Here is a 27592-nt window from a genome sequence, read left to right as displayed (position 1 = left end):
CAATGCTGTTTGTTCACATATTACTGTAAAGTATATATGTGATATTAAGTTTATCGGCATTTGATTTAAGACTGTAGGAATACCCAGGTTCCATTTCCGTAGTGTCACATGGTTCTGAGGCGCCACCTTTTGGTGAAAAAAGAATGCAAATACCAAGGTGTTGACAGTATGGCTGCTTCAGACTAGTTTTGAGATGCGCGTTCATGACCAATGTAAGTAGTTCCTAGATTGTATCTCGTGCTCTTCTTGTTTTTTTATAGGTGTGAGGAAATATTTAGGCTATACTACCATGTGTTTATCATTAGCATTGCAGATTAATGAATACAATGGCAAATAATCTGTTCTAAACATTTGTTTCCTGTTAATTGGCCAATTTTTGAGTCACAGGGGCAGCTCACAAGTTGTAAATTAACTCAACTAATTAATGTTTGTAGGTCTGTGTACTCTTCCACTCTTAAAGTTAAAGTATTTTATTTATTTATTTTTTTCCTTTTTGCTTAGTGGGTTAATAACTGCAAATGTAAGCTGGGCATTTATATCTTTTTACACAATTTCTTTGTATTGTGTTTTAGGACTGCACAAAACCACCATAAATAGCTATATAAGCCAACTTAAATGGAAACACGACTGTACGCTCCGTTATTCTTCAAGAAATAGCTCGTTTTCGTGGCGTGCGGAAGAGCCAATTCTTCTGAGTTTGATCTGAGTGAACATGTGTCTCAGAAACGGAGGCAGGTTAAGCAACAGATTTTCTCACTTCCTGCAGAGCGCGCTTTGCTCCAGCGCTCAGAGTGAGAAAACCCAGTGAGGGAGGGGGGAGGGCAGACACCCACCTTGAAAAGAACTTAGCTTTTCATTTCTTATAAAATATAGTCGGAAGGCTGCGGGGTGCGGAATGACAAGATTGGTAAGAAATAGTCGCAGCAGACGTAAAGGAAACAACAGAGGGGCTTGCCTCTGGAGTCATTTGTCAATGTTTGTTATCAAAAAAGTTCATAAAAAAATCATGTCAGTAAATTCATGTAATCCGTCATCTTACACTTGAGTTTAGTGAACAACTGTAATTCTTGGCAGCTACAGGAAAGCGGTCATGTGACACCTCCTACTGTAACAGTTTACTTCACTAATGGTATGGTCCAATTTAGGGGTGTTTGATATGAACTGCAAGTATTAATTGGTTACGAATTTATGAATTATACAGTCACATGGATATTTAGATAGAAAAGACAGAACATTTAAATTATATACATCTATATATATTTTTTGCAGTATAATTCCAACATTTATCATTTCAAATCAGTTAAACACCCCCTCCCCACATAGGCAGTAAAAGACAAAACGAGGCGATTAATAATTTGTCTTGTGTAATCACAGGAAAATATCAGTAATAAGACATATTTCTTAGGTCAGATAACATTTTAATAAAATTAAAGTAGATTACACAAATTATCTACGTCATTTTGACTTTACATTTTTTAAAGTTTTCATTGTTTAGTTCCTGTTCATCCGTGAAAGCTTAAAGTTCTAATGTAAGTTAAACCCTTCTTTTATTTTAAGCTATTATTTCCATACAGGTGCTGCAAAATATTTGTAAAAAAAGATTAACAATAATTTTTAAAAGTCCGGATGGGACAGGCTGCATATTGTAGTTGACGATTCCTTAGCCCCATGGTTTTACTTTCTTTTTAGTGTATTCTGTCTTTGTGTGTCTCAGTATAGAATACTTGGAAGTCATTTAATATAAGCAAGAACTATAATAATCTATATAACAAATAGCCTAAGCTTTGTTACTGTTGACATTCAGGCTACTTTATATTAAAAATTGATTAATTTACCCAGGTGTAATTATTTCAAATCCGTATTAAAAATAAACTGATTTATAATGCCATGTTTTTGTGGCATTATTAATATCCAACCACGAGAGCATAAATTCTGCTTTATTTTGGAAACAGGGTGTAGAGGGCACCCCAGACATAAAGGCTGGCAGACGGATGAAACAGTGGAAATAATAAAGAGCAAGTAAGAGAATGAGTCAATTGTACAAACTTGTTGAATATGTGAAAATGTCACAATGAGAAAGAAAACAAATGTCAAATAGTTACTTATTCATGTCTTCAAGAATCAAAATTGTACATACATAGATATATTTCCCCAGTAAAGACTTCCTCTTCATTCAGTGTTCTTTCAGCCCATGGACACATTTTAGTGTGGAAAGTGACAGTCTTATACTAGCTTTAACCAACATCTTCACAAGGTCTTTGGCTTTTGTTCTCGGGTTGATTTGCACATTTCAGAGCAAAACATGTTCATCGTTGAGACACAAAGCCTGTCTTGATCAGTATAATGGTTGGATTTCCCCATCACTTGTGTATAACAAATGAATACAGCACCTTCAAGATTTTGGAAATTGGTCCCAAGGATGACCCAAACTTGTGAAGCTCCATAATTCTCTCCCTGATATCTTGGCTGATTTCTCTTGACTTTCTCATTGTGTCAAAGAAGCAGTGTGCTTCAGGTGTGCATCCAGTTAACTCAAAGGTATCACTTAACCTATCAGAGGTTTCAAAAGCCATGACACAATTATTTGGGATTCCTCTCTTTGCTTACCAAGATAGTAATCAATCTGCATGTCAACTTCTGATTGTCTATATAAATCTGACAGTTTCTTACTATTTCATTGCAGCATTTAGCAAATGAGCTAAAAAAGAGAATTTTTTCTGATTTAACTTGAGACACAGAAGAAAAGGAGTCTTTTTATTTGATGCACCAAAGACCAAAGACATTTTGTTTTAACTGTATAAACTTCTTGACTCTTTGACCAGAATCACTCTCCCTATTAGAGATGTCTTTGTACCCGTAGGTATGGAAGCTTACGTTGTGAAACTTGCCTCATATTTTATGAATGGTAAATTCAAGACAATTTTCCAGAACACACAGTCTTTCTGTTCTGACTTTGTGAAATCATCTGCCACATAGAAAAAAATACTTGGTAAATAAATGTTTAGAAAAATAATGTATTTTCTATAAACTTCTATAAACCAAAGTATATAATTTGCAAGTCATTGAACAGAAGCTTTATCTACTTTTTCTCAAGTGCAAGACTATAATTTGGTGTTGCTTTAGCCTGGTGCAAACAACCTTAATCCAAACATGCAACATATGTAATAAACACAAATTAAGCATTTTATTTCCCAATCTGCACAGCACAGAGCACAGGGAAATCATTGCAGAAAAAAAACAGAATCTGATTAAACAAAAATAATTAGTGAGACATCTGTTGCCTTCATGCAATAAAATAGCTAATTTGCAAAAAGGTAGAAGAAAATTAGGGAAAAAAGAAAAGACTGCCCAGAGATGAGGGTTAAAGATGTAACAGATTTTCACTTTTCAGAGCAAAGTTCCTGTCCAAAGGCTGAACATAAAGAAGGTTGTCATTTGAAGAAGAAACTAATTGCTAAACCTGTTGATGCCTGAAAGTAAAAATCAGGACTTAGACAAAATAAATTTCCAGTTATCATATCATGTCACAGCTCTCAATTTCTGTACATTTATGCATCAGATGTTTTAATATGCTTAAATCATTTTTGAAGTACCATAATGTTCTTAACTTATTTTTAATGAACAATTAAACAAATTGAAGAGCAATTACAAATTACAAATCTTTTGAAGACAAACAGCGCAGTCTAATGTATTTCAATAAAGTCAGTTTTTGCAGTAAAGCATAAGGCAGCATGAGCCACTTTCCAAAGTCACATGAAAGACTATTTTCCGGTTAGAGTGAAGTTGAACGCAACATTGTTTTCTATCAGGATTTTAAATCTTTAGCCATATAGATATGGATTTAAAGAGATAAACCCTAGATATGAGGGCACAGTAGTACGGAGCACAAACAAAGGAGATAAGAGGTGACAGAGACAAACTAGCAGCCTGAAAATACAGAGGTATGGAGGAATACATGAGGGAATTGCATTAGGACATCAGGTTACAAAACAACGTCAAAGTGCTTAGGGAGGGGTTCGCAAAATGTTCACAGCATGTAAACAAGGTGCTACTGGGAACTGAACAGGTAAATGGGGAATGAGTTTGCACACTGGTGACTTTATTAAAGGTCAGCTGAATGATGCGTGTGTGGTGTTTACATAATGAGGGATTTGAATTAATGAATTTACAAAAAAAGGGAAAAAAAAAGAAAAGAAACAACAAAATAACATGTTTTCTGCACTGAGAAATAGCTGTTAAAAGTGATAAGGTGTGTGAGTGACCCAGTTGGATGTCTGGTCTTTAGAGCGTTTAGCAGAGCTGTGGGTGGTGAAGAGGGATTTGAAAGCCTCAGACTTTTCCTCCATGTCTTGGATAGACCTCTTGGTGGCAGAAGCTGCCAAAGATTTGGAGCATTTTGTGGAGCTGGAGGCACCAGAAGGTCCGGCCACAGCTGGGAGGGAGAAAGACACAGCAGCAGGGTGAGGCATGGCAAATAAAAGAGATATACGTACAGTTGTAGACAAAATGATATTCAAAAAGGATGGGACTCATGAAAATTTAGCATAATCTAAACAGCAATATTTATTACAAAATAAGTCTAAAATTCCATTTACTCATATCTCAAAAGTACAAATTTATAAAAAAGAAAATCTGAAAAATAAAGTTTTGTTAGGTTTTCTACACAAACAAATTTTAGTAAAATTTTAAAGTCATCATGAAGACTTTAAACTTCTGATACCAGAAGAAGTATAATCAGACAAAACCACTTGTTTTGTTTTGTCTACCTGTCATTTCAAGGTAGGGAGATTTTTGCAGTAATACTGAAAGAATACTTCATTTGTAAGCATTGATTCAGTCTAAACATAAGCTCTGTCTCCAAGCCCTTCAGCTAATTGCGTTTATCCACCTGATTGGCTGCTCTCGTTTCCATTTTGTTGTGATTTCCTCCCAGCTACATCTACTGGTGGAGACTGGGCATCCTCTGTGGGTGGGAAAAAAATAATTAAGACACAGAAACACATTGTGTCCAATATCATAAAAGCACTGTTGTATTCAGACACTAGTGTTGTTTAACACATGTTTTAAAGGGAGATAGGGATTCTGATAAGTGGAGGAAGATAGAAGACCTCTGGGAAAACCAAATAAATCCATAAAAAGAGAAGAGCTGCAATCTGATTTATAATGAACAAAGACTGAAAACTGTGTACTCCTTGTGCTGTAATGATCAATAACTTTCATACATGCAGAACAAAGACCTAGATTTTTAAGTTGATGGAGAAGTTAATTAAGACACAATTGCTGGCTGCAATTGTTGTTTTGCAGCTAGCTACTTGTTCTCTAGTCAGATAAGAGATCAACAGGAAACCACACCAAGATTCAGAATGCAGAGTATGACCTGACTCATGAGAAGTTCCTCCTTTATTTGGGCCGTTTAACATTTCTTTCATAATCAAGAAAATCACACTCAAAATAATTTTGAATGTAAATTGTTTGGACAGAAAAGTCCAAAGCTTTTTTTCCCAAATACATAACTGTGCAGAAAATTTAAGCTGTACCAGCTAAAAGAAGAAAATAAAATAGCCATACATGTAGTTAGACTTGTTCTCCTTGGTTACTTTACTGGGTACATCAATTTTTTTGTCTACTGTAGCCAATTATATACCAACAGGTCAATGCATTTTGACATTCAGCTGTCATTCATCTGTGAAAGTTCAAACCAAGCATCAGCATGGAGGAAAAAGTGGCTTTTAACATCACCAGACAGGCTGATTTGAATATTTCACAAACTGTTGAACTGCAATTGTTTTCATGGACAACAATCTCACAGTTTTAGAAAGTATGGTCCAAAAATATCCAGTTTGACAATGATCAGAATGTCAACATGTATTCCCAGTATTTCAGTAGTTTGTCTAAATCTTTGGCAGTAATCTTTAAATACACATCAACTTGGTTTTTCTTCAGCAGTTGAGTCTTGCACATAAAGTGTGCACAAAGGCTTTTGTGGTTAAGTGTATTACCCACTGTTTTGATGCAAAAAACCCCAAAACTATTTGCTACTTCCAGGTGTTTCTGAGACTCCTTAATTTTATTTAAACTAGGACTGAAAAGATTAATAAAATGAAATAATTGTCAACTAATTTAGTAACTGATTAATCGTTAACTGGAGTACAGAGACTCAAAACAGTATAGAGACTCCAATTATTAATCGGTCAGTCAAGTAATAATCAACAAAAAGGCAGAAAAGGCAGAGCTTTTCACATATTGATGTTAGAAGTACTTTTTAGCTGTAAATGCCTCCTTAGCTCCAAATAATCAGGCATACGCTAAAGGAATGTTTTTATTTCATTTTACACAATAAATGTTTATTTTCTTATTTAAAAAAATAGACTTAATAGTTTGTTCATTTGCATCTTTTAATGTACTTCCAATATTGTATAAAAAAGAAGCTGAAGTGGTCAAATGAAAAATCTGCAGAATGGGTCAATTTTTATCTGGTTGATCATCAAAATAATCAATAGATTAATTAATTACTAAACTAATTATTAGTTTAAGCCTTAATTATAACTACTGTTTTTAAAATATGATTCATCATATGTGATGTTGGAAATAAATAATTCTGTGTTTTCCTCTATCTCTTTATCATGGACGCAGAGTTCTGAGGTTCAACCAATGTAATTTCTGAGCTTCACTGCACAGCAAATGACTTCTTATTAAATTAAAGCTTGCAGTGTTGTACCTCCAGGAGTACAGAAAGAAACAGAGACATAGAGAGAAGGGGAGACAGATAAACAACATGTCTGAATCAGTCTGCTAGGTAACACTGTTTGTAAAACAAAAAAAGAATTCCTAACTGAATTGGCTGAACAGTTTATTTTCCCAATGTGGTTAAGTTGTTGAAAAAACTGCTATTTCACAAGCACAAGCAGATAATGTAACTACAAAGACAAACCACAGAAAAATAAGCTGAAAACATATTTTAAATGTAAAATAATGCAACTCGATCAAAGTAAGACAGAGGGTTACCTTCTGTTGGATCAGTTAGTGTTTTTCCAATCAAAAATGTAGCATTAAAGAGGGAGATAAGGTTTAAAGAAAAAAAAAGAACAAAATGTAAATAGAGTCTAAACTACATGCAGTCAACAACATCAAAAAGAAAAAAATTAAGATAATTTTTTGAGAATAATTTAAGATAATTCTTAAGATACTCCCTTCACTACCATAGGAAGAACTGTATTAGATGACTCCCAAACAATGTCATTAATTAAAAGACAGACAGGTTATTATTTAACCAATGAGTCTCTTAAGATTATCATTTATTTTCAGAGGAACAGATGGAATTAAATGAATAAAATTAAAATATAATGTATGTTTTGAAAATCAAATAAATAAATAAAAAAATCAAAAAATCTGATCCAGGTTAGTTGTACAGTACAAGGCTGATTATCGAGAAAATAATTGGTACTGTCATCCAAATAAGGGACAAGAGAATCAATAAAGCATCTTTAGGAAATGACAACATTGACTGTGTCCCTTAGAAACTGCAAAACCCAAGTGTGTGGAGTACAGAATAAGGTCTGATTAGAAACTAGGGCTGGACAATAATCCTATCACAATTTTAGTGTTTCATATCAGTCGATATCAATAACTATTCATTAGTCTTTTTGTTATCTGACATACTGCCATACTGATGGTGTGACCTTTCTTTTTTTTTTTATTCTCCAGCCCTATTACAAACCTTAACCACTACAGCTGTGCAGATCCATGAGTAAAGCAGATGTAGTAGTATACAGAAAAGTCAGCAGAGTTTCTAATTGTGCTTGTTCTGCAAACGAAATGATGCAAACCCTGAAATAATCAATTTTAATTCCAGATTGTGAGGTAGTAAAATGACAAAGGGAGGTGAATACTTTTGTAAGGCACTGTAGTTGGCTCTCCTCTAAAGCATACCTTGTTACACAAGCATCCTCATTGAGTAACTATTGTGTTTTGTAAACAGGAAGCCACCAACTACTGAGAGGCGTTCTAGTATAGAAATGATAAATGTTTCTTTATACTAAAAATAGCATTATTATTATTTTTGCATTTATTCATTCTAATCCTACGTTATGTATTAAGGCTAAATTAATACATAAAGTATGTTGCAATGCAGTAATGATATATCAAGTTCTTAGCTGAAAAAAAAGTAACCCAAAAGAATTTTTAGTACTGGAAATATTAATAGGTCTACTTGACACTTAATTTCAAGTAGACCTATTACTTGATAGGTCTACTTCAAGTAACAGGAAGTTATTTAGAATCAATAAAGTATTTTGGATGTGAATTTGGATTGAACAGTAATGAATCTATTGCATGGAGTAAACCAGAGTTTTCTAATCCTGACTATTGGAACATACAGTCAGAGTTTTACATATGCCCCTGCTCTAACACACCTGATTTAAATAAACAGGCGATGAACAGGTTTTGTAGGCCTAATGGTGAGTCTTTATGGCTCATTAAGTAATTCTTCAGACTCAGGGCTGCTGAGGACCAGGATAGAACATTCTAGAATAAACAAATTGTGTTATATTCAGTCAAGTTGTGGGGTCACGATAAGCTATAAATGTCATTAGGCTCAAAGACAACTTGGTGATAGACAGGTTGCACCATTCAAAGTGATATCCAAATCATGGGGAACAGCTTTTATAAGCTGTATAATTTTGTTTAAGCAAATCAATTTTTGAATAACATAATTCCTCCATTGGGCTTTAAACAGACCTTTGGATTCTGGTGGTGCAGAGACAGTTTCAACTGCCTTGCTCTTCTTTGATTTCTGTAAAGAAGATAAGAAGATTATGATTACAAAATAAATTAATTATCCCTATACTCTATAAGCCTGTTGCAATAATCAATCAATCACATAATAAATTAAAATTAGCTCCATAATTTCCATTTTGAGACATCATATTAACCATTTAATTAATGGCCTTCGTTGTGTTTTATCTATTTTATTAGTCTTTGAGAAGGCAAACTTGAATTATTATGCCATTACTAACATATCACTTGAAAACGATCTCAAAACAATATTATTGTATATCGCAATAATTTCTTGGAAAATGTATCGTCCAATAATATCTATTACTGTGACAGGCCTAGGTGTATAGTTGCATTATTATGTAGTTATCATTATGTTAGTAGAAAATGGTCTCAAAACAACAATGGTGTAATTTATCTCAATACTTTATGGAACAATTTATAATACAGTAAAATGTGTTATCATGGCAAGCCTACCAATATGGTCAGAAAAACTCCAATGCATCTTCATAAATTTTTATAATAGAATTCACCTTGGTTTTTGCTTTGACACGTTTCTCCTCCATCTTCTCCTTCAGCTTCTGGACCTCCTCCTTTGTGCCATTAAGCACAACTATGTCTTCATCTTTAAAAGGATCCCCACACTGAAATGCAAAAAAACAATTTAAAGTAACACAATTAACATACAAAGAAAAAAAAAGACAACAGAAAATCAAAAGATGGATAATCTAATTGGATAAAATACTGAAATCTTTGACTAATATAAAGGATTAAAATAGTCCCAATCAAGAACCTAAAACTGTTGTAATGAGCAGGTGAGCTCAAAATTATTCATACCGCTAAAATTTTAAGTGATTATCATTCAACAAAAACTTTTTCTATTAAAAGGAACTGAAACAATTATACGTCAGTATATATATATATATATATATATATATATATATATATATATATATATATGAATATGGAAAACGGATTTAATATGGCAGAATATGGACTGGAAACCCCGAGATCAAAGTGGGAAACACCCCCAAAGGTGGCGGAGAACGCCAGAGCTAAGATCCTGTGGGACTTCCAGATCCAGACAGACAAAATGGTAATGGCGAACCAACCAGACATTGTCGTAGTGGATAAACAACAGAGGAAAGCCGTTGTGGTAGATGTAGCAATACCAAGCGACTGCAACATCAGGAAAAAGGAGCACAAGAAACTAGAGAAATACCAGGGCCTCAGGGAGGAACTGGAGGGGGCCTGGAAGGTGAAGACCACAGTGGTGCCTGTGGTCATCGGGGACCTCGGGGCAGTCACCCCCAAACTGGACCAATGGCTACAACAGATCCCAGGAACAACATCAGACATCTCAGTCCAGAAATGTGCAGTCCTTGGCACAGCCAAGATACTGCGCAGAACCCTCAAGCTCCCAGGCCTCTGGTAGAGGACCCGAGCTCAGAGGATAAGAACCACCCGCAGTGGGTGAGAAGGGAATTTTATTTTATATATATACATAAAGAATATTGATAAATACTTATTTTAAAATTCTTAAATAATAAACTAATTTCTTAAACATTTTTTGAAAACATTCATACAGTATAGTGGTGGTTTTTGATATGGGCAGTTGCCCAGGGTGGAGTAAAAAAGGGGTGGGGCACCCAGTAGCTAGAAAATAAAATATATCTCATTTGTCAGTTGTCTCCTGAACAAGTTTGTTACTACTTGTATCCATTTTGTACTGGAGTATGTTTCCCTTATTTTCCATTGAGTACTGGGATACTACATTACTTATCGGAGTGTGATTGATCTGAAAAAATATCGTAATGACAGCACAAAAAAAAGTAATTGGCATAACAGTATGCATCAAACAATCCAATTTTATGATTATTGCAGGCTTTTGCAATGGTATTTTGATGATTTCTCTTTGGTAATGAGCTTTTTAAAGCATTTGAGTCACGAAGGCCTCCTCCTTGTTTCCACCCTAATCTTTAGCTACTTTCATAAACTTGCTGTCAGACTGAAGTCATGCTTGTGGCTAATTATTAATTAGCCACAAGCTAGGTGGCTGAGCGACCTTAAAATAAAACTAATATTACTTTCAATCAGCAAAACCTAAATCTCCATCAAAAAACCTAAATCTATCAAGGGGCAGAATAATTTTAGGCTGAACCGTACTTGCGTTTAAGTGACTGTATTTAATTTTCTATAAGAATGCAACTGAAAATACATGTGATTTCATCAAAGAGCAATTATGCTGAATTTAACAGAAACCAAAAAATAAGTTTGTCTATTGAATAACCTGCATTTGCTTTAGCAAAAAACTACGAGTGTCTTAATATTTTAATATTTTTCACAAAATTCACACGGGCACGTTTGATTCATATACTGGTCCAATAGGTAGGTCTGCAAGGGTTAAATGAGTTCGAGAAGCACATCCAACAAGTAGATGTGGTCCTGCTTTGTCTTGCAAATGAATTGTTTGTTTAGGATGATTAATGGAAATCTACAACAAAATGTGTGAGGGGTATGTGGCACTGATTAGATAGACAAAAGAGGCAAATAGCAAAATATGGGAAGCTTTTTACATGTTTTCAGGATGTATTCAGTTTACGTAATGAGACAATGAAATGAATGTAGGAAAATTCAATTACCGTAGTTGTCCACACATGTAATAACATCTGTAACACTTTATTTGAAGGGGTGTGCATTAGACTGACATGACACTGTCATAAACATGACACAACACCTGTCATGAACATGAATGAGTCCATGAATGTTTACAACTGTTGTCATGAAATGTCACTTGGTAAATAATGCCACTTTTAATGGAAAGTTGCACTAAAAGTCATTAAAATTCCATTAAAATAGTGTAAACTTTGCATCATTCGGTCAATAATGACCGAATGATGCAGTTTTAATTTGCATTAAAGTTTTAATAGAATTTTAATGCAAAGTTCTACTAAAATTTGCATTAAAAGTCCATTAAAAGTGTCAACTTTGCATTAAAAGTGTCATTATTTACAGAACGACACTTCATGACAAAAGTCAAACATTCATGAGGACTTACTCATGTTCATGACAGATGTTAAGTCATATTTATGACACTGAAATGTCAGTCTTATGCACACCCCTTCAATAAAGTGTTACCATAAAATATTAAAAAAAACACTATAAACAATACTGTACACGCTTTGCATAATCTAGTGGCACAACAATAATGAAGCTTTAGTTACATAGTTCTCAAGCTTTGCTGCCATTACAATGGCTAGCAAATGTAATTTCTGCTTAGACCCTTTTTGGCAACAAATTTGTACCCATTTTCACATGACAAACAAAACATGCTACACTCAAAAGTATTTTCAGAGATCAAAAATCCTTCATGTGTACATGTCTGTACCACAAGAACAGAACAAGAAAAATGACTTCCTTGTAATAAAAAGGAAATTACACCCACAAATATTAAAAGGGGGAACAACCAGCAAGAGATCTATTGTGCGATCATACCCCACTGTGGGTGTGGACTCTGGCCATGTGCTCTATCCAACAGAAGAGGGATAAACGCAGAAGCTGACCAAGCAGCAAACAACCTCTGTGCGTGTTGCTCTGAAGTCATTAACTCTCATGCTGCCATTACCACAGAAGGCAGACCGCTGGAAAGCGAAGCACTTTAAAATCAGATCAACAAATAGGGCAAGTAGGAACTTGTTAGAGTTGATCATCTGCAGGAAGGCGAACAAGAGGGTTGGTATTTACCAGGAAGAGCTGTGTGGATGATTCATTACATACGACCTAATTACACATGGAGGGGCAAAGAGCAAAGAGACAGACAAAACGGGTTGAGGTAAAACAGAGGAAAATGAAAGGAGGAAGAGAAACACAAGTACAAGCAAGTAGGAAGCCATATGTGGGAGGAGAGTGGAAAAAAACCTTAGAGTGCAATGAGTGAGTCTGTTCCTGTATGTCACGTGTGTAATTTTGTGTTACTGCTGGTAACCAGGGAAGGATGAACCTTTTCTCACAGGGATATGAGGAGGAGCCACCTAATCAGCAATGAGTACAACTCGAGCATAACATACTGGACACTGGAGCTCAGAGGACTCAGCCCCGCACCAGAGCACAACAAAGCAATCTTTACAACCAAATATAGCTCTGAAGTAGTGTACATATTTCTGCTGCTGTTCTTCTTGATGGAGCTAGTGGAGAGGACTTCTCTGTGCGGGTTGTAGTCTGACAGCTCTGAAGAGCATTGAAGCCTGAGAGGATTGAAGATTTAAAGCGTTATTTCTTCATAGAGACAACAGACTGAACTGCCGACTGGAGGTAAATTAGCATGTTTTTGAATTTGTTTTTGACACAAATGATGATTTAAGAGTTTGATGTACACAGAATAGAAATAATTGAGATAAAAGTGTGAGGGAAGTGGAACAGTTGTCTTGTACAACTAAAGACTACACTGTTCAGATGTATTTGTCCCTTAATGTTTTCTGCTGTTTCATGTTGATGTTTCTGATATTTAAGAATATCAAACAAATTTTACACCAAGACAAGGACAACCTATGTAAATACAAAACGTGGATTTCAAATTTTTAAATTCGCCAAGAATAAAAAGCTATTAAAACCCGACATAGCATAGAAAAAAAAGAAGAGAAGAAACCCTCAACCTATTAACTGCTTGTAGTGACAGCTGTCCTCAAGTGTTTTGAATATGTGTCAAATAGTGTTTTATTTTTGTCCCACTCTTCTTTGCAGAATTGTTTCATTGCACACAAATTGGAATGGTTTTGATAATAAAATAGAGTAATGGCACAGAATCTTAATTGGATTTAAGCCTGGACTTTGACTGGGCCACTCTATAAACTTCAAAATTGTTTGTTTATTCTTAAGGACTTCAGAAGTGAAAATGGTGGATCACTGTACTGCTATATGACTCAAGTACGCATGAGCTTAAAGTCATGAACTGAGGACTGGATAGTGTCCCTCAGGGTTTTCTGGTAGTGAACAGAACTCACCAGAACTCACCGTGCTTTCATTTACAGCAATTCCTCTGCTTTCCTGAAGCATCAAAGCAGACCCCGACCACAATTTCAGCCCTGTGTTTGACCTTCAGTGTGATGCTCTTTTTCTCAAACGTCACCACATACCTTCCCGAAAAATGTCCCTTTTGTCTCAGTCCACAAAATATCTGCTTACGATTGTAGCGATTAGAACATGTTTATTTAGGGAAACGGGACAAGGGACTTTTTCTTCTTTTTGATCAGCAGTGTTTTCTTTTTTTTTCAGTCTTATTTTTTCCCATTAAAGCCATTTTAGTCCAGTTATATTTTTATTTTTGAAACATGACCGCTGATTTCCTCTGAGGCACATTAGGGCTCAGATGTTCATGATTGAGGAAGGCAATTACATTTTTACATTAGCGTTGCTTGGCTTGGATGTTTTTTTGTCTTTTTACATGACTTGAAACTTTTTTAACTGTGACAAAGCAAAAACAAAAAAACAGTGAGGCAAACATTTTTTTTTTCAAAGCACCCAATCTGAGGGCGGGAAGAAAAGCTGTAAGGCATTTCCTATACAAGTAGCTGCTGTTTCTCTTATCAAATCCACAGACCAACACGGCCACTGGGGAAAAGTATTTCAACAGAACACTATAAATCTACATATTTCCTCAGCATATCACTTCCCTCTGGGAATTGTGCCTTTTTTGTGCTGCATGGGAGTCAACAAAGCATGCCATTTTTATTTTTATTTTTTTTCTAGTACATCATGAATGATTTTAGAAGAGTGAAAAAATCTCTTTGCTTGTTCAGGCAGAGGTTTTATGCCACTTTGAACATGAGATATGTAAAAACAACTCTGTCAATCAGCTGGAGCATCCATGTTTACCCATTGCCCATTTATGTGAAGTTTTTTTCCTCTAAGCTTTATTTAGGCAAGTCTGTAAAAGAGACAAGAAAGATAGAACATTTTCCAATATATGTCACAACAGCTTACTGAATAATAGTTGCATAAAATACATTTGTGGAACTTTTTTTGCTCTTTCTTTGAATGATCAGTGCGAAGAATTATTTGCACTACTGGACCCTCATAGCTCCAACCTTAAGGATAGCACAATATTTCACAATGACTGACAACAGCTTCTATATACATTTCTAATGATTACAAGATAACCAATGCAAAAACATTGAAGTGTACACAGAAGTAAAGTTTTCATTTAAATTCATACCGTTTTTCCACAATAACTAAAAAAAACTCTGACAGATCCACAAAAAAGTAAGGGCACGGAAGTAATAGTCATTTAGAGTTTGCTCAAATATTGAAAGTAATGAAATGTTTATCATTTAAGCGTACAAAAGTATATATCATAGCCACTATGCATTCACATGCAATTAGAAAAAGAAATAAAAGCTAGCTGTATGATGTAATAAAACTACCAATTCATGTGTTACCAACAGTTGAGCATACCAAAACTACAGACATGAGTGTTAAAATCTACATATTTCCAAACCATATAATCCCCCTCTGACAATGGCTTAGTTGTAAGTAAGCCACAGATGCAACTGTGGCTCTGGGTGAAGAGTTCTGTAACAAGAATATTTTAGGTTTGATTCTAACTTCCCATGCCACATATTGATGTGCTGCTGGGCATGGTACTAAACCCAAAGTTGTCTACTGATCTGTATGTAGGTACATGATTGTGTGTGCTTGTTAGTGCTGCTGTGTAAATGTTGATATAGGGTAAAAATGCTTTCCATGGTTGATATGATTAGAAAAGTCCTATATAAATTATTAAATTAGTTATTTACAATGTATTATTATTTAAGGGAATGCACCCATCATCTGACCAGAGACTTTATTTAAGAAAGTAGTTCTTCTCCATTAAAATTAATGTTTTTCAAGGTTTAAGGAATCAATGTTAAGCCTTGCAATACAGGAAGACATTTTTGTGGCCCAGACTTACAAAAGAAAGTGTGGACACATAAAAATGTGTTTTATAACAGAAAAGTAGCTGCTTCATTATTTTTTGCTTCTGTTTCACAGTTAAGCACAACTTACAATATTTATTTGTTTGTGTAGTTATTAGTTTAATTAACATTATGGGATACAAAATGTATAATACTGTACTGTTGACCAGACTCTTTCACAGTCTGAAAAAGGAACTGAAAAAGGCCAATAAAAAGTTTATATGTTGCATGTCAGATATCCACTTTTAGCCCCTAGACTTTGTACACTTGACTACTAAAAAGTGGCTTCATCAATAAGATGTGACCTACATGTTTAACCTTATTTGATATTCCCAAAAGAGAGATTTGTCTGAAACTAACCAATCTGGGTTTCTTCGTAGGAATAAGCTGTGGTGGTGCTGAAATACAAGAGTGAAACAAGGCTATTATGCACCAGCTTGGAGGCAGAAAATGTAGCTTCCTGTTCTGCCTGGGGGTTGTGGCGTGTTCAATCATTTATTGGCTGAGTAGAACTAAACTAGTGGGAACACCTACAAGCAGCAGACCTTTCCTCACTGAAAGTAAGCCCACCCTGGCTGGCATTGAGAAAAGAGAAAATTTCTGTCAGGTATGTATTTTCTTTAACTGATAAAGTTCACAACAGCTTTTACATTCAACTTAATTTTGTCAAGGTAGCAGTTAAAAATTTACAGACAACTGATAACATTTCAGCAGTACTTTGCTTATTGATTTGCCCCGTCTTGGCACCAGTATATACAACAATAGCATGTCTGATAAGGGCGATAAAAGAAAGAAATGATTAAAAAATGGGCAATACAATGAACACAAGTAAAATAATAAATCCTGATCCACAGAACGAGAAACAGAACAACAGGTTGGCACTTCCCAAAAATGTGAGTGTACATTCTAAATAACTGAACTGTTAAAAACAATTAAATACAATGCCAACTCTGTAAAGAAACTGAATATGTATGTCTTCTTTCCACAGGTGGGAAGTTATATACACAGTACCAACCTACAATGTTCAAATTTGACTAAGGAACTACACTTTATCAACGCAACTCTGAGTCATGAAGAAGAGAACTATCCTCTGGCTTTCATTGTCACTATTCACAAAGAGCTGGATATTTTTGTTCGCATGCTTCGAGCTATCTACATGCCACAAAATGTTTACTGCATACATGTGGATGCCAAGGCTCCAAATGAGTACCAGGAAACCGTACAAAAGCTCGTCAGTTGCTTTGATAACGTGTTCCTCTCCAGTCGTAGTGAAAAAGTGACATATGCAGGATTTTCACGCTTGCAAGCTGACTTGAACTGCATGAAGGATCTCTCTGCCTCTCCGATAGCTTGGAGGAAAGTAATAAATTTATGTGGGCAAGATTTCCCAACCATGAGCAACCTGGAACTGGTGCAGTATATGCAAAGCAATGAATGGAGGGACAAAAACATGACACCTGGAGTCAAACAGCCAGCCACCATGAAGCACAGAACACGATTCCAGCATCATGAGATTGTAGGGTCACATGTTGTCCCAAGGCTGCCAAGACACACAAAACCTCCTCCTCCTCACAATTTGAAAATTTATTTTGGAACAGCATACTATGCTCTCACAAGAGATTTTGTGGACTTTGTTCTGAAAAACCAAATAGCCCATGACTTCCTGGAGTGGTCCAAAGACACATTTAGTCCAGATGAGCACTACTTTGTGACACTCAACCACATAAAAGGTAATCTGCTTGTGCAAACAGACACACACAATCTAATCCAATTGGACAAATCTAAGGAGTTTAACTGACATGAGTTTAAAATGCTGAGAGGGATGACCCACACAGGAAACTCAAGAAGTGCCAAACATTTCAACAGGATCAAACAGCTTTTGTTCACATAATGTGAGACAGCATTACATCATTTATTGTTAGCACTTTGTAAAATTTGGAATGTCACATCAACCAAGTAACTGATGAGACAAGCAAAAGAATATTTCACCCTGGCACTGAGAACGCTGAAGCTATTGGGCCCTTTGCTGCGCATGCGGGACACTTTCAGGTCGTTTGTCCGTTCAGACTGCAGAATACATACAGGTCGCATATGTGTGAAAATGTGAACGTACCTGGCAAAAACATTCGATTTTACAAAAGGGTCACTTCAGGCTGCAGTGTGAATGCAGCCTTAGAATGCAACAGTCTGTCACTGGCCATCAGTGATGTTATTTAATTGTAGCCAGAGTCCTTTTGTCTCCCGCCACCTGCATTGGGTCCAGGGGGCACATGGGGACAGAGCTGGCTTTCCTGACGAGCTCATCCATTTCCTCTCTGCTGTAGATAAGCTGCTGTTCCAACAGGCTACACAAACAGAGAACTCATAAAACTAGGGTGTGCGCTTGCTTTTCAATATTTTTACCAGGATGTATGACACAATTTCTGCACAAAAGACTTTGGGAGGGACTTTAAAAAAGGTTTATGCTGGACATTGTGATGCTGTGACTGTTGCTGTTGACAGAAAACAGTTAATTCATTCCATTACTTGTCAGGAAAAGGAATATCTTTGAGAAATCAGACTTCCCTTTAGTCATACATGCATCACATCACTGAGTACTACATAAGTGGACTCATCCACAAGTCTCTAAGAGTGCAGAGAAATTCAAATGTTTTGGAAATACTTGTGCAATCAGAACTGTGACTGCATGACATAAGCAGTGAAAAAAACAAATCAAATCCTCATAGGATGTCTTATTGAAATCTTTTTTTTTTGGTTAAATAGTATTATAAATGTTTTAGTTTTTAAACTTACAAATGAAAAAAATATTTTCTACTGTCAGATAAAACTTTTAAATCTAAAAATTGTCAGTTAATGATCAATAATTTATTACACTACAATTCATTTTGAGTTAGATTAAAAACGTATTTGGATACAAAATTACAGATTGCTTTGATCTTACTTAAAAGTAAATTATATTTAAATTTCCTTACTTTCTTAAGAGTGATAACAAATATGCTACATTTTTCTTTAAGTTTTTCTGTGGAATAGAATGTGACATTTTTTCTGAGATGATGTATGAATATAAATTAAAGCTTTAACGTAAAGGTTCATGTTTTTCTCATGTTTGTAAAAAACACTTCTGTAATTTTGGTACAGCTGTTCATGTTCACATTGTCATGTTGCATGCAGAAGCTCCAGGCAGTCGTATTGATGGAGGTTGGGAAGGAGCTATCCGGGCAATCAAGTGGAGGGACCAAGAAGGAAAGACACATGATGGTTGCAAAGGTATAAGACTGTAAAATTATGCTGGTTTACAGTACTGGGTGTGAAACTTAGAAAAATATGTGCAGTTCAGATTTTTCTTTAAATGTTTTTTTTTCTTCTTTTTTTTCCAGGGCATTATGCACGGGACATCTGTGTCTATGGGATAGAAGACATTCCATGGATCATCGAGAAGAAGGGCATGTTCGCCAATAAGTTTGAGATTAATACATTTCCAGAGGCACTAGACTGTTTGGAGCAATGGCACAGAAACAAAGTCCTGAACCAGGCAACTGTTCCTATAAATCCATCATGGCTGCTATGCTCCCACAATAACTCAATTAACTTCTGAAACCGAAGTGTTGAAATCGCTGCTGACATCATTTTGCTGATAAATCTATGGAGTCTCCCTACCTGTCTATGTCAAAACGTGAATCCAGTGCCCTAAGTTGTGAGAGCAGCATAACTGCACTATTTATTAAACTCTTATTTTCCTGCGATTATTCATTGTCTACACTGTTTTGACATATTTGTCACACAAAGTGTTTGAAAAACAGTTAGTTATTTATTTAAAACCATAATTTCACATTATGTACAGCTTAAAAGGGAAATTTTTTATAAAGTAATTTATTGTTTTAATATTAAATATATGTAAAAAAAATAAAGACAATGTGAAAAGAAACGTTCAACTTCTAGAACAAATTGTTTTTTTCTGTTAATTCTGTTCATTGACTATCGCTACATTTGTTTCTGTGATGTAAGGTAAGCGCTAGATTATTATTAAAAAGTGAAAGCTCTGAAAGTCTTACCATGAAATTAAAAGATCAAACACAGCTGTAGAAATGTACTGAGGTCAATTCTACCTTCATATCACAAAGAATTGTTTAGGTGTGGTCCTGCTCCAAGATACAAATACTGAGATACCAAGCAAGATCTACAGTTATTAGTCATTAAATTGTATGAAATAACTAAAAATCGGACATAAATCTGAGAAACGGGGCTATTTTTCTTATATGTTCAGGCCTAAAATTCTAATATTCTACTCCTAAAGTCCAAATAGAAAAACTCTTCAACACAACTACAAACTGAAAATGAACAGAAATGCGTGTCAAACATTTTTAGCTAACCATTCAACATTTTCTCCCATTCTCCAAATTTCCCAGCAAGCATTTTAACATGTTCCTACAGTATGTTCCTCCATGGAACGCAAAAGCACATCTGAAAATAAACCCTTTACAGTCAGCCAGCATGATAGCCCCAAAAGATAATGTGTCACAAGCCCATACGAGCTGAAGTCCCAGCTTGTATCAGGGTCAGTTTCTCATGAGAAAGACAGTTATTTTTGGTAGCTTAGCCTTATTTTTGACTAACTCAAAACAGCTAGACCATGACTGTCTTCAACATACTTTTACTTCAACAGAGGCACCAAAAGAGGTCAGCTTTTATCTACTGCCTTATTTCTAAAAGTAGCCTAACCTAGAGAAATTGTAACCACAACCTTGAAGTTATGTCAAACTAAAAGGTCAATAACTAAAATAACTTCTAATTCCATTGCTGAGAGATTCCCATGTGGCTACAATTGGGTCAGAAAAGTCAAGCGGAAATGTGAACAATGCAACTACGAAACGACTACAACCATGGGAAACAGCTGGTACATCTCCAATTATTTGCTGGCTCATTGGGCCACTTTTACCAGCAAAAGCAACAATTGTCATTTTCTACACAACATCAGATGTGGTTTAATCTTTTTAAGAAAACCTATCTGCAGATCATACTACAAGAAGTCTGGTCTTTGACTCGACCATTATAACACCTTGATTTATGTTATTTTCAGTAATTCTGTCGTGGATTTGCTGTTGTTTCAGGTCATTTATCTGCTGATGAACCTGTTTCAGCCAATGGGCTCTTTGCACCTGCCGCGCTGACGTCACAACTGCATGCGCAAATGCGGCTCTCTTTTTTCCGCTTTGAAAAGACAAAGACAGAACATGCTAGAAAAGACAAAGTCTTATTTCAGATGCAAATAAAACAATACTATGAACATTGCTGTCTTCCTAATATAATGGGCTTTTAAGGTTTCATGGATTTCCAAGCGGTCCTGAATTAAGAAGACGATGGTTTGTAAATATTCGTCGCTACCAGTTAAAGCTAACGCCGCACAGCAAAGTTTACAGCCTTTACTTCACTCCGGATGAGCTTCTTCAGCCTAAAGAAGAAGGTAAAGGAGCCTCCTGTGTTATTTCCATGAAATCACTTCTGTATTCAGCCTGAAAGAGCGTTTATGGGAACGAGAGAGCAGACCAGAGCCAGACAGTCGAGCAACTGATCCGTCTGTACACACCACTGTAAACACCGCTGTAAACACCGTCCTGCTTCACACGAAACATGCAAAACTAATAAAACGAAATAACACAGAGACCTTAAGGAACACGGTCATATTTTTCTAAAAGCAACAACTCTGAACCTGAACAGTCAGCTGAACTAGAACTCTGACACCAGAGCTGCTCTACTGTTAAGCTATGGGCTTGTTGTTCCTCAGGCTTCAGAAGCAAAAAGCCTGAACCGTAAAATCCCCCATTACTTGGTCTCTGACACTAACGACAATAAACGCACGTAATATACTTGAAAACAAGGTAAAAACATTGTCCGTTAATGAATGATGAAAAATGTTTAGATACTTAAATAGCACATTTTTACAAGAAAAATGTGTAGAATAAGCTAAAGCTAATGTTAGCCACAAAGTTTAAAGAAAGTAAAACTCACCTTCGTATCTGTGTATAATGAGGCGTACATCTTAAAACCTTTCTCCAGCTTACTTGTCAGGGCTTCGGATCGATGTATATCATTAATTGTTACCTTGGACAAGCCCTGCAAATACCGAGTGTAAAGAGCCTTTTGCAATAGATCGGAAAAGATTGAGCCACTTTTCCCCGAACGAGGAAGCTGAGGTGCAAAGAGCCCATATCATGCTGTCTGTAACCCACAATTAGTAAAGGACTTTTATTTTTGCGGGCCCACTTCCTGTGTTGCCCAAACTCTGCTAACTTATTTAAAGCCCCGCCTCCAGTGCACAGTAAAAGATCCTCACCTGTTCCACTGATTGTGGCTTGCTGTTGGCATCTTCCTCAAGAATTCCTCCAAAAATCTTTGAACCTATTGATTTGATTGCTGGAATCACTGGCATTGTTTACCTGGACAGTCACCGGGATTCTGTTAGTGCTGATTGTGGCTAAGTTGTATGTTTTTTTTATTCAAATCACTTAATATATATTCACCAAAACTAAAAAGCACTGCCTCCTGTTTTTTTCACACCTCAGGCTCCTTAAAGGCCACTCTTCTGATGCTGCTTATGTAGCTGCAGTTAGCTGCTTAGCCCATAACTGTTACATGTCACATTAATAGTCTCTCTCTCTACTGTAGAGTACTTTTGTAAACAGATAGGTTTACTGTCACCAATGACTTCCACATACATAGGTCATGTAAAGGAAGCCCAAATCATCCCCCCTCCAACACTATGCCTGGTAGTTGGTATTGGGTGTTTGTGCTGTGTTTAATTTGTGCATTGCATAGTACAAACGAGAAGAGAAAATAAAAAGGAGGACAGACAATTTTTTTTTTGTCAGATTAAGGTCTGAGTTTTTCAAAAAGTCATTACCAGTGCTCTTCCCATCAACTACCCAGGCTATGTCGAACCCAGGATGGCACCAGATAATGAGCCACATACGATCAACAGTGAGCCAAGGGCCATTGACATTTCACTGACTAAACAGTTATGTGAAATCACACAAAGACATGAAAAATACTTGTAAGTAGCAAAAAAGGGAGAATAAGAATAGTAAATATATATATATATATATATATATATATATATATATATATATTAAAATGCTTACCTTATGGCAGATCTCAGTCTTTATCTCCTTAAGGGCCCTGTCTGAAAACACACAACCACATGTCTGCAAGTAGCAGAACCTAAAAGGAAAACAAATAGAGCATAAGTGCTTTCTCAGTTTTTTCCTAGTTTCTCAAGTATCTAAGGATTTTTTCATGAACAAAGTAAACTTGTATTTTGTTTTTGTTGACCAATCACTGCATCTCATAGCAGATAAAAAACATTTTAATAATCAAGGATACAATTGTAATTGACTTTCAACATATTAAAATTATTCCTCACTTTAGTGATGGTAAAGTTATAATTGTACAGTTTTTTTTAACTTTAAAAACTTTACAGCTTTGCCAGTATTTTTAAAAATGCGGTAATGGGAGTACTGAAAATTACACGACATGTCAGAATTCCTAAGATACCAGAAAACAGCACCTGTCTGGGAAGAATAATGAGTACATATAAAACAAAGAGTTGCAACAGAATTTCTAAAGGACACAAATCTTTAGCATACCATCTGCAACAGGAACATACCCGAGATTAGGGATGTAGCGATACACTAATCTCACGATACAATACGATATGTGATACGATATCTAATCTATATGTGATAGATTAGATATCGTAATCTAATCTAGCGATTAGATGACTTTGTCCGTGAGATTAGATTACACTAATCTCACGATACAATACGATATGTGATATTCTGCTCACAAAACAATATATATCATGATATTCAGCAAACAATATGACTTGATAAGATTCAATACATTTTTAAGATTTTCTGAAAAATTTTAGAGGGACAGAGTGATTTTAATGACATTTTGTGACTGTTCCACAGACTTGGATTGACTTAATTGAACTGATGATGTAATACTGGTGTAAAAAAATGCTGTTTTTGTTATACATTTACTTTGTTTAAATATTAATTCTGTGGCTTTGTGTATTTGATTATGCAAAAATGGAACATTTTTTTGTCTTATTCAATTGTATTAGATAATGTAATTTATCTACTTCATTATTTAAATAATTGGAACTGGTTGTTACATTACATGTCATTTTTAACGTACATGAGCAACTGGGTAAAAAAATGCCATGTGTGATAGATGTCATTTAATATATGTGGATTTGACATAAAACTCAAAGTAGGATTTAATGTGTCAATACTCGAGGATTAAAAATCTTTACTTTCTGAGGAAACAAAATATTGATGAGTATGGTAGAATCAATAAAATTATGCAGCCCTGCCCCAGATTATATACTTTGAACCTACATGAAAACATTGTGTGGCATTTTTTTCAGGTCTTTATTATGCAATTTTAGGTATAAGGAAAGAAAATACTATTTATTACCTGTGCTTTCCATTCATCTCTAGGCCAACAACAGGACAGATGAACATGCCACAGTGGATGTCCTCATATCTGTCTCCTTTTGCATTTCTCCTCTCTCCCTCCCATTCAGGGTTATCAGTCAAGTTGAGCTCCTTTATATCCTGCAAGGACAGAATGATTCCCAAAAGGTTATAAAATAAACAGACGAAGTCACTTGAGCTTAAACATCAAAATGCATTTTTTCCACTTTACAATAAATATACCTTAATCCCACGGATGTGCGTAACAGCCTCGGCGTTTGGTCTTTCAGCAGATTTATCCAGGAGGTATTCAATGATAGCATCTTTGTTATAAAGTCTGGAAAACAACATCGTCAAATATTTCAGGTCATTTAAATAGATTAATTTAAGAATGCAAAGTAAAACTGAATGAGCCCAATCTCATGGGTATCATTACGATAACATATAATTTATCATTATTATTATTTTGTGTTGATTAAAACATCTTACCTGCCCAGTTCACATGAAACGATGGGTCGCCTGAGTTTTTCTTGGCTCAAGGCGCAGTACTTCCACTTGGCAGCGAGTTCAGCATTCTTGTCAACCTGGGGTTATCAGAAAGGCTACTACGTTAAGTAACTAGTCTTGTCTTTAGTTCGTTAATAACACAAATACGTGTCACCAGAGGTAAGCTTTATATAATTTCTACTAACTCTGCAAGTATAAATATGTCTATAAGAAAAAATGTCTCTAAATTAGGTAAAACAACAAATAACTACATGCGTATAACAAGTTTAGCCGTTAGCATTAGCGAGCCACTGACTGCCACCCTATTTTAAACGAAATATAAAGAAACACTCACAAACCTTTTCAACTTTTTTTGGTCCTTTCACCAACTCATGTCTTTTTGGAATCGTCCCACCATCACATCCCATCTTTAAAACGGACGTTTAGCTAAACTGAAGCTGTTAGCAAACACGGACAAAGCTGAAGTAAAGCTAACAGGAAGTTCTCGGGTTGTAAACAAACGAGGAGAGAACTTCAAATCTCGCGATAGGTGAGATTTATTTAATATCGCCCCTTAGCGGTACTAAATGCATAAATCGTCACAATCTACCCGGATTTTTTGTCTTTGTTGCAAATTGTACGAAAGAACTGGCTTGCATACAAAAGACACAGCACCCACCCACTAAAAATGGACACAAAAATGGCATTGTAGCTGTTCACTGTGGAGAACACGACGCTATGAAGTGGGCATCTAATTTTAAGTTCTACAGATGCTTGTTTGTTCTTTGGCCACAGTGCGGCGCTCTTTTTTCAACTATGAGTTCATTTAAAAAGCTATTATAATGGAGCGGTCTTTATGTATTTTCAGATGCTTTATATTTCCAAAGTGCGAAATAAGTGTACATATACTACGGCTATTATTGAGGGTATTAATGAATATTATAGACATATTTATTTTGCGTTTTACACTGAAAAGAAAATGTGTTTGAATAAAGTATGGCATGCACAAAATCAAAATGCATAAAGAATTGATTTCAGGTGCTTAAAATGTTGTATAAGTTAAAACAGTAAGAAAACTTTATATATAGCCATATACAGCACTTCAAACTATTGCTTAAGCTGTGTTGACTGCTGCAAGAATGCATAAGGAAAAAAAATAACTCAGGTTACTACACTCATTTACTGCTCATCCATCTATGAGACGTTTTCAGGCACCCATTAAACTCAGAACTAGTAAGTGACATTAGTCTGGCTTTCAGGCCTGTTGTCAGAGTGGTCTAAAGATGAAAGTTTCCTTAGAAGATAGTTCAATGAGTGCTAATGAGATCTGTTTCCTGTGCCTCGCAGGCTGCAGATTAGTTTACTATCGACGGTGCTGTCCAAGAGCGACCATTAGTTTGGGGAATACCTCAGTGGAGACATTGCTGGCGGCATGACTAATAATTTGTGTGGAAGAACAGACTGAATGAAAAACAAAGCTGGATTTCATTTTGTAAGGGAAAATGAGGTTTTGGTCTCATCTCACACACACGCACACACACTTCTCACTCGGGCGTTTAGATTCTGTCCTCAAAATGTGCCAAAATTAGCAAGCAGAATCAAAGAAACATCTCTGCATTTTGCCTGTCGGTTCGATTGCTTCTTCCTGTAATTTATAAATTATGTTATGTGTCTTATTGAATTTCCCCCCTTTCTCACACAGAGCTAAATGTTTAGTATGGATTTTCATTAGAGGCAATGGAGTGAAAGCTCTGTTAGCAAACTATCTTTGAGAGAGTACAGCACCCCAGGCTGATGTGCAAATCAACAACACCAGGAACACACACTGAACAATGCCTGCTGGACAAAGGAGGCTTGGAACAATGGTATTCTGTTTCCTTTGTGTTGTTACCAGTTAATCCCAGTTTTCTCTTGCTGTCTTTTCCTGAAGAAGGTCACACTTGTGTCATAATTTGGACATGACATTCACCTTGGTGAAATAAATAGATATAAATAGATATTTATTTCACCTGCAACTGTTATGTTGCAGTTTTTCTTTAAGCTAAAATGGGCATTTTGAACATTTTATTTTACATGTTAGTGCCAAAATATGCATAATGTCATCTACACTTACTTTATATTAATGTTAAAAAAGATTTTACAATTAAATAGGAGCCCAATTGATACATATCCGGTCAGTGGTGCAAATAAGACAGCATCGAGGCCCCACAAATATTATAATTTGCTGTGGATTAATAAAGCATTACCTAACCTAACTTAATCCTCCAAGCCTATTTTTTGTTACATATATTCATTTGATCAATTAATCTGTTATTTATTTGCATTTGTTTTACCTTTACACCATCCTGCACTCATTATTTACCTAATTATTGAATAATAATTTAATGTCACTGTGCACTAATCACTCGACCACTAATTCACCCTTCCTCCCTGTATATGACACAAATTAAAATTCTGTTATGGTTTTTGGTTTTAATGTGCCATCTCAAAAGGATTAGTGGCTGCCATCTTGTTATCCCCTTGAATATGTTCCCCAATGTTGCGCCTTTAAATACCATTATGATTAAAATTCCACAATATAATAAATATTTGCCTTAAAATTCTGTTACAAAACATTTCCCAATTTAAAATTTTGTTGTAATTCATTAGAATATTTACACATCTTGCAATAAGGCAACATTTGATGTAATTCAGTGTTTAACTGCAAAATAGGTGTGTCATTTCAGATTTATAGTGACTGCAGTTCAAAGTTGAATTGACTTATCCTCATTATATCCCCTTTGTATCTAATTTACACAGCTGAAATGCTGCTTCCGTTTCCTCAGAGCTACCCCCTTCTCTTAGAAATTCCAGTGCTCCCCAGTAAGTAAGTTAGGTCAGTCGATAGGACGATTTGTTCCATGGCTG

At 35.6% G+C, this 27592-nt stretch overlaps 2 protein-coding genes across 4 annotated transcripts; one reads left to right on the top strand and one right to left on the bottom strand.

Annotated features, from left to right (window-relative positions):
* The first annotated feature begins 189 nt into the window (after positions 1–189).
* Positions 190–20911, top strand: LOC102223538 (beta-1,3-galactosyl-O-glycosyl-glycoprotein beta-1,6-N-acetylglucosaminyltransferase 7-like). Of its 2 annotated transcripts, none has more exons than XM_023324567.1 (6): positions 190–212; positions 16103–16329; positions 16577–16615; positions 16711–17452; positions 18894–18989; positions 19100–20911. In XM_023324567.1, exons 2-6 carry the CDS (start codon positions 16150–16152, stop codon positions 19315–19317), a joined length of 1275 nt encoding a protein of 424 aa, XP_023180335.1. In that variant the 5' UTR covers positions 190–212; positions 16103–16149; the 3' UTR covers positions 19318–20911. The 2 variants fall into 2 exon arrangements, with proteins under 2 accessions (XP_023180335.1, XP_023180333.1); XM_023324565.1 differs by lacking the exon at positions 190–212 and adding an exon at positions 11869–13083.
* Positions 2729–25224, bottom strand: rtfdc1 (replication termination factor 2 domain containing 1). Of its 2 annotated transcripts, XM_023324568.1 has the most exons (10): positions 25045–25224; positions 24689–24783; positions 24443–24536; positions 24201–24340; positions 22859–22937; positions 9306–9416; positions 8737–8791; positions 7006–7008; positions 4889–4963; positions 2729–4432 (listed from the first exon to the last, which is right to left on the bottom strand). In XM_023324568.1, exons 1-10 carry the CDS (start codon positions 25111–25113, stop codon positions 4236–4238), a joined length of 918 nt encoding a protein of 305 aa, XP_023180336.1. In that variant the 5' UTR covers positions 25114–25224; the 3' UTR covers positions 2729–4235. The 2 variants fall into 2 exon arrangements, with proteins under 2 accessions (XP_023180336.1, XP_023180337.1); XM_023324569.1 differs by lacking the exon at positions 7006–7008.
* Positions 25225–27592: the final 2368 nt, after the last annotated feature.

The sequence above is a fragment of the Xiphophorus maculatus genome, chromosome 20 (assembly GCF_002775205.1).
Source record: "Xiphophorus maculatus strain JP 163 A chromosome 20, X_maculatus-5.0-male, whole genome shotgun sequence".
Classification (NCBI taxonomy): Eukaryota; Metazoa; Chordata; class Actinopteri; order Cyprinodontiformes; family Poeciliidae; genus Xiphophorus; species Xiphophorus maculatus.
This window is presented reverse-complemented; position numbering and strand designations above follow the sequence as displayed.